The 13,976-nt window shown below is 35.6% G+C and overlaps 3 protein-coding genes across 3 annotated transcripts; 2 read left to right on the forward strand and 1 right to left on the reverse strand.

Moving 5' to 3' along the window:
- Window positions 1-674: 674 nt before the first annotated feature.
- On the forward strand, window positions 675-8,272 carry NTE1 (lysophospholipase; the record flags this gene model as incomplete). Its single annotated transcript, XM_019180919.1, has 2 exons — window positions 675-4,295; window positions 8,222-8,272. Coding segments are annotated over 2 exons (3,672 nt in total), but the record flags the coding sequence as incomplete, so codon positions are not given.
- A 2,453-nt stretch (window positions 8,273-10,725) lies between these two features.
- Window positions 10,726-12,589, reverse strand: SEC39 (Sec39p; the record flags this gene model as incomplete). The annotated part of the gene is made up of 1 exon (XM_019184058.1): window positions 10,726-12,589. The coding sequence occupies one exon, from the start codon at window positions 12,587-12,589 to the stop codon at window positions 10,763-10,765; it is 1,827 nt and encodes a 608-aa protein (XP_019041800.1). The 3' UTR covers window positions 10,726-10,762.
- A 280-nt stretch (window positions 12,590-12,869) lies between these two features.
- WICANDRAFT_103363 (uncharacterized protein) lies at window positions 12,870-13,943 on the forward strand (the record flags this gene model as incomplete). Its single annotated transcript, XM_019180378.1, has 2 exons — window positions 12,870-12,903; window positions 12,961-13,943. 2 exons carry the CDS (start codon window positions 12,870-12,872, stop codon window positions 13,941-13,943), a joined length of 1,017 nt encoding a protein of 338 aa, XP_019041801.1.
- Window positions 13,944-13,976: the final 33 nt, after the last annotated feature.

Below are 13,976 nucleotides of genomic sequence, written 5' to 3' on the forward strand. Positions count from 1 at the left end.
AAAATAAATGAATTGAAATGGTTACATGTAGTTTTAGCAAACTATCAATTCCTGTTATGCCTTGCGACGCTTCATGTAGCTGTATCCGTATACACGTCGCGACGGAACAGAAAATTAATTTCTAAAAGCTTCTTTAACCTTTTTCATGAAAAACATTAAGTCAAGCTTTCTAAATCACATTCCATTCATTATCGACACAGATTCAATTTCAAAGTATTGGTGCCAATAAGATAACGGCTGTTCACTGAATAAAACCAGAGCCAATATTCTCCCTTGAGCAAGAAACGTTTTTGGGATCAGGCGCAATGTCCGATCATGTTCAGGATGTATCACAACCATCAGTTATACAAGATCTCCAGACTATTCAACAACCAACTGACCAATATAATAACCAATCATCTTCATTCATCGGCGCTATAATATGGGGACTATCCAAAATATCTGTGCGAGTGCTTGAGTTCTCGTTGATTACTGTTCCTGGCTGGATTCTACGGTTATTGAGCACAAATTTTAGCATTACTCTCAGTTTCAGTTCCTTGCTGATGCTGTTGTTTCTACTAACTTTTACGTTATTTTCAATCTTAAGGTATAGGGTGCTGACAAGCTATTCAAGATTTGTTGAAGAGCCTCGTACGGAGCCTAAGATTGATCCATTCTTGGGCGCTAGAGAACAAGACAATAGGAAAAGAGTTGGCTCTTATCTTGATGAATTTTTAACAGCCATCAAGATCTTTGGGTACCTAGAGAAACCTGTCTTCAATGAGTTGACAAGATCTATGAGAACTCAAAAATTGGATGCTGATGAAGTGTTGTATGTTGATGAATCCTTAGGGTTTGCAATTGTTGTGGAAGGGAATGTTCAGATATACACAAAAGTTAATAACCAAACAAACAATGATACTTCTTTCTCTATGGATGATGACCAAAGTGAAGGTTCAAGTGAAATATTTGTTTTAAATGAAGAGCGTTATCAATTGTTAAATGAGGTCAAGACCGGTAATCCATTATCCTCGTTGGTCAACATTTTATCATTGTTTACAGATGAAGATGATGCAAATGGCATACAATCACCTACAATCAGACAAAGACTACCAGATGGCTCCTTTGCTCAGCTACACCCTGATGTAGACATACCAACACTGAGTTTAGACCATGAAGATGTTTTCCCAACAACCCCAAATATCATTGCGAGAGCTACATCTGATTCAACAATAGCAATCATTCCTGCGGACGCTTTCAGACGGTTGAAAAGAAAGCATCCAAGATCTTCATCTCATATTGTACAAATGATCTTGACCAGGTTATACAGAGTGACTTTCCAAACTGCTCATAATTACCTTGGTTTGACTCGTGAAATTTTCAATACAGAAATCAAATTAAATAGTGAAGCTAAGCTGGAATTACCTTCTTATTTACATGATGGTGTTAAACAAAGATTCAAAAAGGGAAAACATTCAAGAGGTGGAGCAATCAATGAGAGAGGTAGACCAACCAATAAGACACCAAAATTGGGTAATAGATCAGAAAGCTCAACAAGTACCTTGATGACACCTTCAACAAAATTGGAAGCAAGGCCAAAAGTTAAAAGAATTGAATCAAGACATGTCGTCCTAGATTCTAGAGACTCTTTCAATCCTGGTGATCTTTTATCAAACGTTCCATTATCAAGAAAAGAGTTGAGTTATCAAGCTATTGCTGAGGATGACGTTATGAATAGAAGTTTTAGTGCAGAGGAAGAAACAGAAGATACGTCATTGAGGATTGCTTTGGTGGAGGGTATGTTCAAGTTTTTAGGTATTGATAAGGAAAGCATCATTCCTAGAAGACCAAGTGCATCAGTGAGTGCAATTTCAAGTCCAATGCCACAAGGGTTGGGTCTTTTCCCAACATTTCCAATAGAAACTTATAGTTCAAGAGCACCAAAAACAAGAACAATGTCTACGACAAGCTCCAGATTATCATTTTGTGAATCACCATCAGAACATGTTGATTTTGAAGAAGCAAAAACAGATTTTGCTAATGAGATTGAAATTTTACAAATTGAACAAGGCACAACTATCATTGAGCAAAACTCTCGTAATAATGGTCTGTACTATGTTGTTAGTGGGACTTTGGAAGTCACATACACAGACCCATCTTCAAATGTTGAACATGTGCTATATACTGTTAATCCAGGTGGTGTTGCTGGTTATCTTGGAGCACTTGTTGGTTATAAATCTTTTGTTTCATTACGCGCAAAGACTGAAACTTATGTGGGATTTTTATCAAAGAAAGATTTGGAAAGGTTATGTGAAAAGTATTTTATGATTTATTTGAGCATTGCAAAGAGTTTGATCAAGTCTTTGAGTAAGAAGATTTTAAAGTTGGATTCTGCTCTTGAATGGATTCAACTTGATGCTGGAGAGACTCTTTTCAAACAGGACACGGATGCTAATGGTATTTATATCGTTTTGAGTGGTCGTTTAAGGTCACTTTCTGAAAATGAAACAACTAATGACGTGAAAATTTTGGCTGAATATGGACAAGGCGAAAGTTTTGGTGAAGTTGAAGTATTGACAGCTGCTAAAAGATCAAGTACATTTGTTGCTATCAGAGACTCAGAAACTGCAAGAATTCCAAGAACACTATTTGAAATTTTGGCATTAGAAAATCCAGCTATCATGATCAAAGTTAGTAGGATTGTGGCAAGAACAATCAAGGCTGAATCAAGTGAAAGTTTTAGTCCAAATACTCATGTTCCCTCTGTCACAAAGTTTAAAAACCCAAACTCAAATTATAGAACTGTAACAATCCTGCCAGTCAACCATGGGTTACCTGTTCGAGAGTTTGCCAGCAAATTGATCCAGGCTTTCAAAAATGTCAATAGATCGGTCATTGGTTTAGACCAGGCATCAACGTTGAATTATTTGGGGAAACATGCATTTGATAGATTATCAAGACTTAGACAGTCTGGATTCTTTTCAGATCTTGAAGAGAGATATCAAATCGTGGTTTATATTGCAGATACAGCAGTGAATTCTTCTTGGACAAGTACTTGTATTCAACAAGGTGATTGTGTTTTGCTATTAGCTGATGCCTTAGGAGATACAAACATTGGTGACTATGAAAGATTGTTGATGAAGACGAGAACTACAGCAAGAACTGAGTTGATTCTATTACACCCAGAGAAATATGTCGAGCCAGGGCTTGTGAATAGATGGTTGAAGAATCGTGTTTGGGTTCATTCACATCATCATATTCAGTTCAACTTGCAAAGAACTGGTAACGCCCATCCAGAAAGGGGTCAAAACTCTTTTGCAAGTAACATTAGAACAAAAGTTGAAAATCTTCGTTCAAAATATGTTGGGCCAAAGAAATATTATACTTCATCATTACCACACAAGAATGATTTCATGAGATTGGCAAGGTTGCTATCTGGTCAAGCTGTTGGTCTTGTCCTCGGAGGTGGTGGTGCAAGAGGGTTTAGTCATCTTGGTGTTTTAAAAGCATTGCAAGAGAATGGTATTCCAATTGATATGATTGGTGGTACTTCAATTGGTTCTTTCATTGGTGGTCTATATGCTAGAGATTATGATCTTGTTCCAATTTATGGTAGGGCTAAGAAATTTTCTGGTAGAATTTCAAGTGTTTGGAGAACATTATCTGACTTAACATATCCAACTACTTCTTATACAACTGGTCATGAATTTAATCGTGGTATTTGGAAAGTGTTTGGTGATAGTAGAATTGAAGATTTTTGGATCCAATTCTATTGTAATTCCACCAATATCACAAACTCAACTATGGATATTCATTCATCTGGTTATGCATGGAGATTCATTAGAGCTTCGATGTCATTAGCTGGGTTATTACCTCCAATTACTGATAATGGATCAATGTTACTTGATGGTGGTTATGTTGATAACTTACCAGTTGGTGAAATGAAAAGCAGAGGTGCTAGTATAATTTTCGCAGTTGATGTTGGCTCAGTTGATGATCGTACACCAATGAAGTATGGTGATTCTCTAAGTGGATTATGGATTATGTTTAATAGATGGAATCCGTTTTCCAAGCATCCAAATGTTCCAACAATGAGTGAAATTCAAATGAGACTATGTTACGTTAGTTCTGTCAATGCATTAGAGAGAGCTAAGAACACACCAGGTATAATTTATTTGAGACCACCTATTGAAAACTATGCCACTCTTGATTTTGGTAAATTCGAAGAAATTTACAACGTTGGTTCCATTTATGGCCATATGGTCTTGAAAGAACTAGCAGAGACTGGAAAATTACCGCAAATTGCTGGTGCAAATGTTTTAGTTGAAAGACAAAATCGTGGTATCCAAAGAAGAAACAGTATTTGAGTATATAGTGTATTTTAATTTATTGAGCAAAAAAAAGTTATAGCATTCATTTCTATTAATATAAGTTGATTACAAAAACACCCAATGTTTCCCTATTCTTCCTAATCATCCGATGGCGAGCTAACCAATATAACTGAATCACCTCTAATGAATAAAACTTCTGATTTTTTGGTTGTTGACTGTTTCGAGATTTTGTTAGTTAGGTCATACATGAGCTTATATTGAACTTACCTTCAATTCATCTGAGCCTTCCTCTATGTCAAAGATTGTTTCTGTAGCATCACTTAACACTATGTTACAATGTGAATCATATGCCTTTAGTTGTTGTTAGTGTTGTGTTTTTAGATTTCCATTGAATACTCACTTGTAATTTCCCGGTTAATTCTCTTGCTCCACGCAGTTTAACGTAGACTTGTTCGTCTAGAAGCAATCTTATGAGATCAAGTGGTTCTGATGACGTTTGTTTAGGTTCTTCTGACATGATTTTCTATGGCTTGAAAGGTATAATGTCTTTGTTTTTGGTAGTTGTCTCTATGGAGCTTCTTCACCATCAATCTGTTTTTCAACTCAAGAAAGACGGAATGGTTTAAAGCCCTGGTGTTGATTTTTTTTCGTCTTGATGAAGGAAAAAAAAAGTTGAAAAATGTCGAGACATAAGCTAATGAAAAGACACATTTGAACTATTCTTATTTCAAGAGTCTTTGATCTAGGACACCATGCTAAGAAACTCCAAGAGATCGCTTCATACTGCGCGTGTGTGCTTGCAAAGAAAGAAAGCGTCCCAGGCACCACCTCCTTTAACCATCAGACCTCCAATTCCACCAACTGCAAAGAACTTAGCTGTTTCTGATGATCATCAACTATGGCAATTCTTCCATGATAAACAATTCATGAGACCATTCTCCGAGTTGGACAGTACAGGTCGTCCATGGACTATTCCAGAGTTGAGACGCAAAAGTTTCAACGATTTGCACAGTTTATGGTATAGTTGTTTAAAAGAAAGAAACATTTTGGCCAGAGAACAACATTTATTAAATGTTGATATTGAACAGCCAGATTCACCATATATGAAATTATCAGATTCTATACGTGAAACTATGTGGAGAATTAGACACGTTTTAAGTGAACGTCAACATGCTCATGAAAATGCTCAATCCGAATTACCAGAACATATCCAAGAATTTTTGGAAGAATTTAAAACTACATTCACAACTGCACCAAAAGAAGAAGAAGCTGAATTACAAGAACAGTTAGTACGTCTACAATATGCTATCTTTGGTATAAGTGAAGTTATTACAGACAACAAAGTTGATAAACATTTCATTGAAGGTTTGAAATATATTGCCAATTTGAAATTAGAACGCTATGGTAAAGAACTTGAAGATTTTGAAGAGCTTTCCCCTATTTTAGATGTTGGTGAAGCATTCTGTATATTCCATTCAGATGGTGAAGAAGGGTTCAATAGTGAAATTAATCAAGTTAGAGAGTTGAGAAAGAATGGTAATCAAGTTGATAGACTCAAGGAAATTTCCACCATCAAACGTGTGTTGAACGATGTTATCAGACAGGCATAGATAAGTCGGTGCATATATATATTGGAATTTTGTAAATAGGATGCTTTAAGAATGTATATTAATGTTTTGACAAATTATGATTCAACTTTTATAGTCTTTCTTCTTTTTGGTCTACCAGTGACGGAATACTCGATCTCTAGTTCTTCTTTAACTTCTAGCTTCGTTTCTGGTTCAACTTCTTCCTCTTTTTTGATAACATTTTCTTCAACTTTCACTATTGGAATCTCACCATTAATTTGATTAATACCATTATTCAAATCCTTCAAATCAGCCGCAAATAAAACGGATTGAGCCCAACCAGCATAAGGACCCCATATTCCAACGAAGAACTTCCTCACTATTTCATATGTTTGCTTTGTTATGGTTTCTCCTTTTGATTTCAACTTGTAATCCCTTTTAGCAATTTGATAAACATGTGTATCAACTGGGATGGCATCATGTTTGTCCAAAGACATCAAGCAAACACAATCTGCTACTTTTGGTCCAACACCAGTGAATTTCAACAGTTCAGCATGCGTTTCTTCATAAGGTAATTCTCTTAGTTTGAATAAATCTTGTTTTGAAGAATGAACCATTTGCGCAGTCTTGAAGATATATTTTGCCCTATAACCAAAGCTTAGACTCCTTAGACGCTCTTCAGTACCTGACTGAGCCAACGCTTCTGGTGTTGGGAACGAATAGTAATCAAAACCTTCATGCTTCACGATAAATTTACCAAAATGCAAACACAAATTATCACACATTTGACTGATTCTCTTGATATTGTTGTTGGTGGAGCAGATAAAAGATACTAAATTCTCCCAGGGATCTTGTCTCAAGATTCTTATACCTTCAAAGCCGACTGCATTCTTGCTGAAATTTGAATCTTTCAAAGACCAATTTTTGTATAGATCTTGAATCTTGATATCCAAATTGAAGTAATCTTGAATAGTTTCGAGTACTTGAGAGTTTTCAGGATAGCTAGCATAGTGTAGTTCATCGCCTTGTTGCTTGAGGAACAAAACATGCGGCCCTATAGAGCAGGACCATACGTTATTTATGTTTTTCCATCTTAGAATGTTGTTAATGTGACAGGTCTCGATTTCGCTAGTTATCTCTGCAACTTACCTGAAGGCTTGACCACACCTCAGCACTTTAGGTAGACAAAGTTCTTTGGCAGAGACTGCCACGGAGTTCCAGTTTAACTTGACCATGATCTCAACTACTCAATATAGCTTCTTTCTATGAAATCTGTCTTTTTGGTTTCACTTATGTCTCGAGAAAGCGATCCATCATAAAAAAAGTTTCGTGTACGCTTCAAAAAAAGTTTCGTGTTGATGTGAAAAAAGACAACAAAAAAAGTACTACAAATAGAGGGATACCCACCCAAAAACACACAGCCAAAGGGACACACAGACTTTCTTTTTCTTAGTGAAGAGTGAAGAAGAAAGATTAGCTTGCCGCTGCTGAGAATATTGGGCGGACAAGAAGAAGAAGAAGAGGAAGTTTAAAAGAATCTCGTGTTTGCAGTGTGTGAATAAAGGCATACTCTCACAGATAAGATTCCAATCCATTGTGTCCTACAATATTCCAACCTCAGACCCAGTCGTCCTCCATTTGATGCTACAGCCCAGTTTATGAACCTTATACAACTAGTTAAAAGCGGCTGTCTCCATACTGTACCTCACACGGTCAGACTGAAGAGTACGTTATTGCCCCCAAGTCACACAGTCATACGCTTAATACATTCAACAATGCACCCAAAGAGCTTCTACAGCACGCCAAAGAAGCAAATAAAGCTATCACAATCAAGATCACCAGGCTCCAAAATTGATATCGCTGATTTAGAAGCATTAGAAGAATCTTTTTCAGATGATGATTCTTTTAAAGCTGCATTCGTGAAATCTGACGCTCCTATTAAACAAAGCCCAGTGAAAGCCCATAATAAACAATTTGAAGATGATTTTGATATAGAGCTAAGTGAAGAGGGAGATCTGGAAACAACAGAGATACAACTTGCTAAAGAAGAAGCTTCCCAGCTGGCAAATTTGGTGAAGGAGTTTTCAGCCTCACCAACAAAACCAAGGTCAACTGAAAAGATTAAGATAACACAACTAAGTCAGTCATTCGACAAGAAGCCATTACCAAAACTAACAAAAGTTTTATTCGAAGAAGATTTCGAAGATAGTCTTGAGGATGATTTTGAGTCGCTACAAGCCAATGATCCTATCGAAAATGGAAATGTTGGAGTGGATAAACAAGTTGAAATACCCAGGGAAACTGAACCAGCTCAACCACAGATACCCAGTGTGCCTCAACAAGTACAGGCTTTACAACAAGGAAATGCCAGCTCTGCTCCTGCATCGTCAGTCTTTACATCATCTCCTTCGTATCACAACTATGAAACCCTTTATAAACGCGTTCCTGAAGTGCCTAGAGAGTCAACTAATCTGGACATGCTGGCCAGCTTTGAAGCTGAGATCCAAAATGATCCATTTCCATCACTATCAAAAGAGGGACCGAATCATGATGATTTATATCCTCAATTGCCACCTCTTCAATCAACACCAAGGGATGCAAATAATTTGTATCCCAAAATGGACAGCTATAATGAAATGTATGATAATAACCCACCAAAAGAAGCTCAAGATGGGACAGCACCAAGAGACTTTTTTGATGCTACACACAAAAGAGCTCAAGTTGAAGAACCAGCACAACAAGAAAAGAAAAGGAAATTTGATTTTACAAGATTTGCACAACCAAAAACAAGGGCCTTTTCCAATGTCAACGGTGCAGATACAAAGATAAGTCAATTGTTGACTAAACCGAAGAAGAGAAATGCTGAGATCTCGCTATTAACTCAACGTCCACAATTTCATGAAATGGATCAAGTGAGAAATGCAAGTACAGTGTCAAGACCCGATTCACCTGCTCCACAATCCAAGATTGTTCAACCATTTATTTTAAGTGAAGAGCAACAACATGTTGTGGATTTAGCTAAACAGGGGATAAGTTTATTCTACACCGGTTCTGCAGGTACTGGTAAATCTATTTTATTGAGAAGTATGATCAAAACATTGAAAGAAATCAATCCACCAGATACAGTCGCCGTTACAGCTTCTACAGGTCTTGCTGCTTGTAATATTGGTGGTATGACATTACATTCTTTTGCGGGTATTGGTTTAGGTAAAGAGAGTGCTACTGATTTATTGAAAAAGATAAGGAGAAGTAAAAAAAATTCTAAAAGATGGAAAAATATCAAAGTTTTAATTATTGATGAAATATCCATGATCGATGGTGAACTATTTGATAAATTGGATGATATTGCCAGAAGAATAAGAAGATGTGATGAACCGTTTGGTGGGATTCAAGTAGTTGTTTGTGGTGATTTTTTCCAATTACCACCTGTCTCTAAAAAAGAGGAACAACCAGCTACTTTTGCATTTGATTCTTTTGCTTGGAAAAGATGTATTAAATTGACAATCACTTTACAAAAAGTTTTCAGACAACAAGGTGATATGGAATTTATTGAGATGTTGAATGAAATGAGAATTGGCAAATTATCAGAGAAATCTATTCGAGAATTTATGAAATTGGAAAGAGAATTACCAGAAACCGATATCGAACCTGCTGAATTGTTTTGTACAAGATTTGAAGTTGATAGAGCTAACAAAACAAGATTAGATAAACTGGAATCTGAAATCAAGACATATACTGCTTGGGATGGTGGTAATTTAGAAGATCCACAACAGAGAGAAAGGTTACTGGCAAACTTCATGGCTCCAAAATTACTACATTTGAAGACGGGTGCTCAAGTTATGATGATCAAAAACATTGATGAGTCTTTAGTTAATGGTTCTTTAGGTAAAGTTATTGATTTTATTGACCAAGAAACATACTTGACCTATGAAAAAGTATCAAGTAATTTTAACTTGGATGATGAGGAAATTGAGAGAGATATTGCAAAAGTTAAAGAAGAGCAGATGGGTAAAGAAGATGAAACAATGGAGAAACCTGAAGGGAAACTTGAAGAAACTGTTTTTGAGTTTTTCAATGAAATTGATTCAAATGATCCTGATGTTCAAAGAAACATTCAAATGAAGAAAGATTTAATGAATAAATTACATGAAAGTTCAAGAGGTAAAAAATTACCATTGGTTAGATTCACCACACCAGATGGTCAAAAAAGAACTGTTTTAGTGCATCCAGAAACTTGGTCTGTTGAAGATGAACATGAAAAACCATTAGTTACCAGAATGCAACTTCCATTAATTTTGGCATGGGCTTTATCAATACATAAATCTCAAGGTCAAACATTACCAAAAGTTTGTGTTAATTTGAAAAGAGTTTTCGAAAAAGGTCAAGCTTATGTTGCCCTATCAAGAGCTGTCAGTAGAAATGGGTTACAAGTTTTACATTTCAATGCCAGAAAAGTTGAAGCTCATGATCGTGTTCTGCAGTTTTATGCCCAATTGAAATCAGCTGAAGATTCGTTTTTGGAGCAACAAAATAGACGTAAACTTGAATTACATCAAAATGAAATTGATGATGCAATGGGTGGCTCTTTTGAAGATCTTGAAGACGAGGAATTAGGTGACGAACAATACGTTGATGCTCCAAGTCCAAGTTCATTCGCTGAAAATAGTGATTATATCCCGCTTATGGCCACCCAAGATGATTCTACAGATAATATTGTGTTGAACAGAAGAAGCTTTCGAAAAAGAGGAAATGATTAATAGATGACGTGTGTTTTTTTGATGTATATAGTGTTTTTCTTTCTAGGAGTTATGCGAGTGTTTTTTATAATAAAACAAACTAATTAATTTTGACTACTTGTAAGCTAGAGATGCATGATTCTTAATTTTATCTCAAGGAAAGCTCCATATCCAACGAGCTCCACTGAGCAATAATAACTTGAGTGTTTTTAACAGGACAAATCTTTAAAACCTTTGCCAAAAGATCTAACTGACTTTTAATTGATTCTTCAGGAATCTCCGTATCTAACCATTCTGGAGAAACATACTTGCCAACTTGGAAAAAGGTCAACCAAGTACTTTGCAGTTTCAATTGATCTTTTGTAGTATCTAGTAGTTCATTAGCAGCATCTAGGGCAAATTCAAAATCATTATTTGCTAAGGCGGATTCAATACAGAACGCTTTGAGTTGGAATGTATCCATTGGGTCCAATGAAAACCCCTCTGTTAAGCCATTTGAAACCTCTAGTAATTTATCAGACTCTAGATATGCTTCAGGGTTCAATTCCAATACTCTTTGAATAATCTCAGTTATTGAACCAACAGCAAGAAAATCCGCAGGGACTAATGGAGTTCCTGGCTTGAAGTATAAGGAATAATGTGATAGCTCATCAATGGAATCAATCAATTTCTGTAAAGACTTCACTTTTGGTGATGGATTAGGGATCACACGAAGTGATTGTGAAGCATTCAAAATTTCACCTCTATGTTTTGAACCATTTGATGCACGTTTGAAACACTTCCAGAAATAATCAATCATCAAATCTTCATAACTATCTTGATAGGAAACTAATGAAAACAATCTTAGGGATAATAATTTTTCAATCAATAGACTGTTAAAAATGTTGAAATTGATATTTGTGAAAATTGTTTGTCTTAGAACGTAAAGTTGATTGATAAATTCTTTGGAAGTGTTGGCATCAATGTTCTCCAATACTGAGTGAAGTAGAGCTTCTTGAGATTTGGAGCTTTTGGAAATTTCATCCAATGCTTTCAATGAACCCTGGTCAAAGTTTATAGCTTTAGCTGCAGAAGTTAATTTGATCAAATTCCCCAAGAATGAATCATTCGAATATTTTTGGAAAACACCAAGCACTTCACTTATAGATTGTAGTGCATGTGAAGATAATTCTGGATATTCATACAACGTTGCTGTTGTTTGTTGGATTAGTGGATCTTTAGGTTCATATGCTGGAGTCACCTGTACTATAAGTTTGTTCAACAATTGTAGAGTTCTGACATTTTCAGGTGGATATGTTTGAAGATATTCAATTAATGTGTTTGGACTAGAATTTTCAACAAATGCCACTATTGGTAGTTCAACTTTGGTTACTAAACCAATCTCGAGTGCATCTAGTAACAATTTTAGTTTTTCAACTTGTGACAGGTTTTCGAACTCAAGTAATGAAACATCAGTAGTTGAGATTCTTTTCAAGTATTCATAAGGACCAACAATTGTATCAGACCATATTTGGAAATCAGTATCATCAGCAACTAATCTGAATAACGGATCATTGAAATGAATATCAGGATTGACAGCAAACGTTTTACGTATTCTAGCCTTGACAAATGATGATAGATTCAGCTTGACAAACCCAAGACTTGTGCAATTCTCAGCAAGATATGACTTCAATTGATTAATACGATTTGAAAGAATATCAGAGTTGACTTCCAGGAGATCAATCAAGTGTGGATCATCTGACAATAGTTCAATCACTGCATCTTGATTTTCAAGAGACGAATTGTTGTTGTCTGTGATTTCTTTGACAAATAATAGATTGGAAGCTGGCTCCAATTCTGGGGTGAACACCAGAAGTATTGATAGTAACGTTAGTTTGTCATATATGTTGTAATTTTGCAAGAAAGTTTGAAGTTTTGCTAAAGAGCCTTGAGATGCTAATATTGAAGCAGCTAAAATTGCTTGGTTTTGACTCATTGAAGATGCAATTTTCTATGGAGATTAATGCTTGAATATGGTGAGGGTGTAATTGTTCAAATTGATTACCACATGTACAATATCAAGTTTGATTAACTGATTTCGTAGGTATTTGCTTCATAGAAAATGTCTTTGATGATTTCTCATTTCGAGATTCGTGTACTTTTGGTGTTGTGATGTTTTTGTTGTAGTTCAAAATTTTGATGGACATTTTAAGAGACAACTTGAAGTTTGAAGAAGTTTTGATCAAATTGAAATAAAATAAGATCAAAGATTCAAAATGCCCTCAATGATCACAGCCAATAAAGATATAAGTATGTGGAATGGTGGCCTTTTTTAGTTGCGCAAAAGTACTAATGCTTTGAAAATAGATGATACATTGGATGAAAGAGTGGGTTCAACAAGATTATTCACCACAGAGATCCTTTCTTATTGTAAAAATGCCAATGAAGTTAGCCATATTCAATTAGACCTTATACATAACAAGCTACAGAAGAAAACAGTTCCAGAATTACAAAAATTGAAACAAGATCTGATAAGGTCATTTTCAGTCGCCAAAACACAGATTGATCATTCAAAATTATACTATAACAACATACTCGAGGATAAAGACGACTTGAAGAAACAACTTTCTGAAGAAACGATTTCCAAAAAGAAGGAACAATTGATGAAGAAGTTATTCACTTCAAAGAAGAAGATTGAACAATTGACCAAGAAAAAATTGGAAGTTAGAGAGATTAATAGAATAATTGATTCGTTTAGCGGTATTCAAGAATTAAGTTATAATGAAGATCAACTGAAACAAATATTTGGTGATCAGGCAGATGCTATAAAGAATGCACCTGGAATTTTGAAAAGGGCTTCTTTAGTCAGGGTGAAGAAGGAACAACCAGATGTGAAAATGGAGGATAAAGAAGAGGATGAAAAAAAGGACGAGAAAAAAGACGATGGATCTAAAAAAGAGGAGGATAACAAAGTTGAAGAATTTGAAACTAAAGAAGTTATAAGATATGTTTTCAAAACTAATTTAGCAAACTCTGTGGAGAAATTGAAAGAAATTCAAACACAATTATTATCGAGTATAGAGCAATATGAGAAAGATATCGACAGGATCAAAAGAAGTTATATTGAAGATGTTCAAAAGTTTGAAGCAATTAAGAAGATTTTGGATCCTGCTAGTGTTGATCAAGAAAATGGAATCGATAAGGAGCATCATGAAGATGAGGATGTTGAGATGGGCGAAGCTGAAGGAGAGACCCCTGAGGCTGTTGACGAGACTGTTGCTGAAGCAGGAGACCCAGAAGATCACCATAGTGAGGCAGAAAGTGATATTGGTGATGAAGCGTATAGATGAGCTAAAAATAGGAGAATTTAATAGAAAGAGTAT

This window comes from Wickerhamomyces anomalus (assembly GCF_001661255.1).
Source record: "Wickerhamomyces anomalus NRRL Y-366-8 unplaced genomic scaffold WICANscaffold_1, whole genome shotgun sequence".
NCBI classification, from domain to species: Eukaryota; Fungi; Ascomycota; class Saccharomycetes; order Phaffomycetales; family Wickerhamomycetaceae; genus Hansenula; species Hansenula anomala.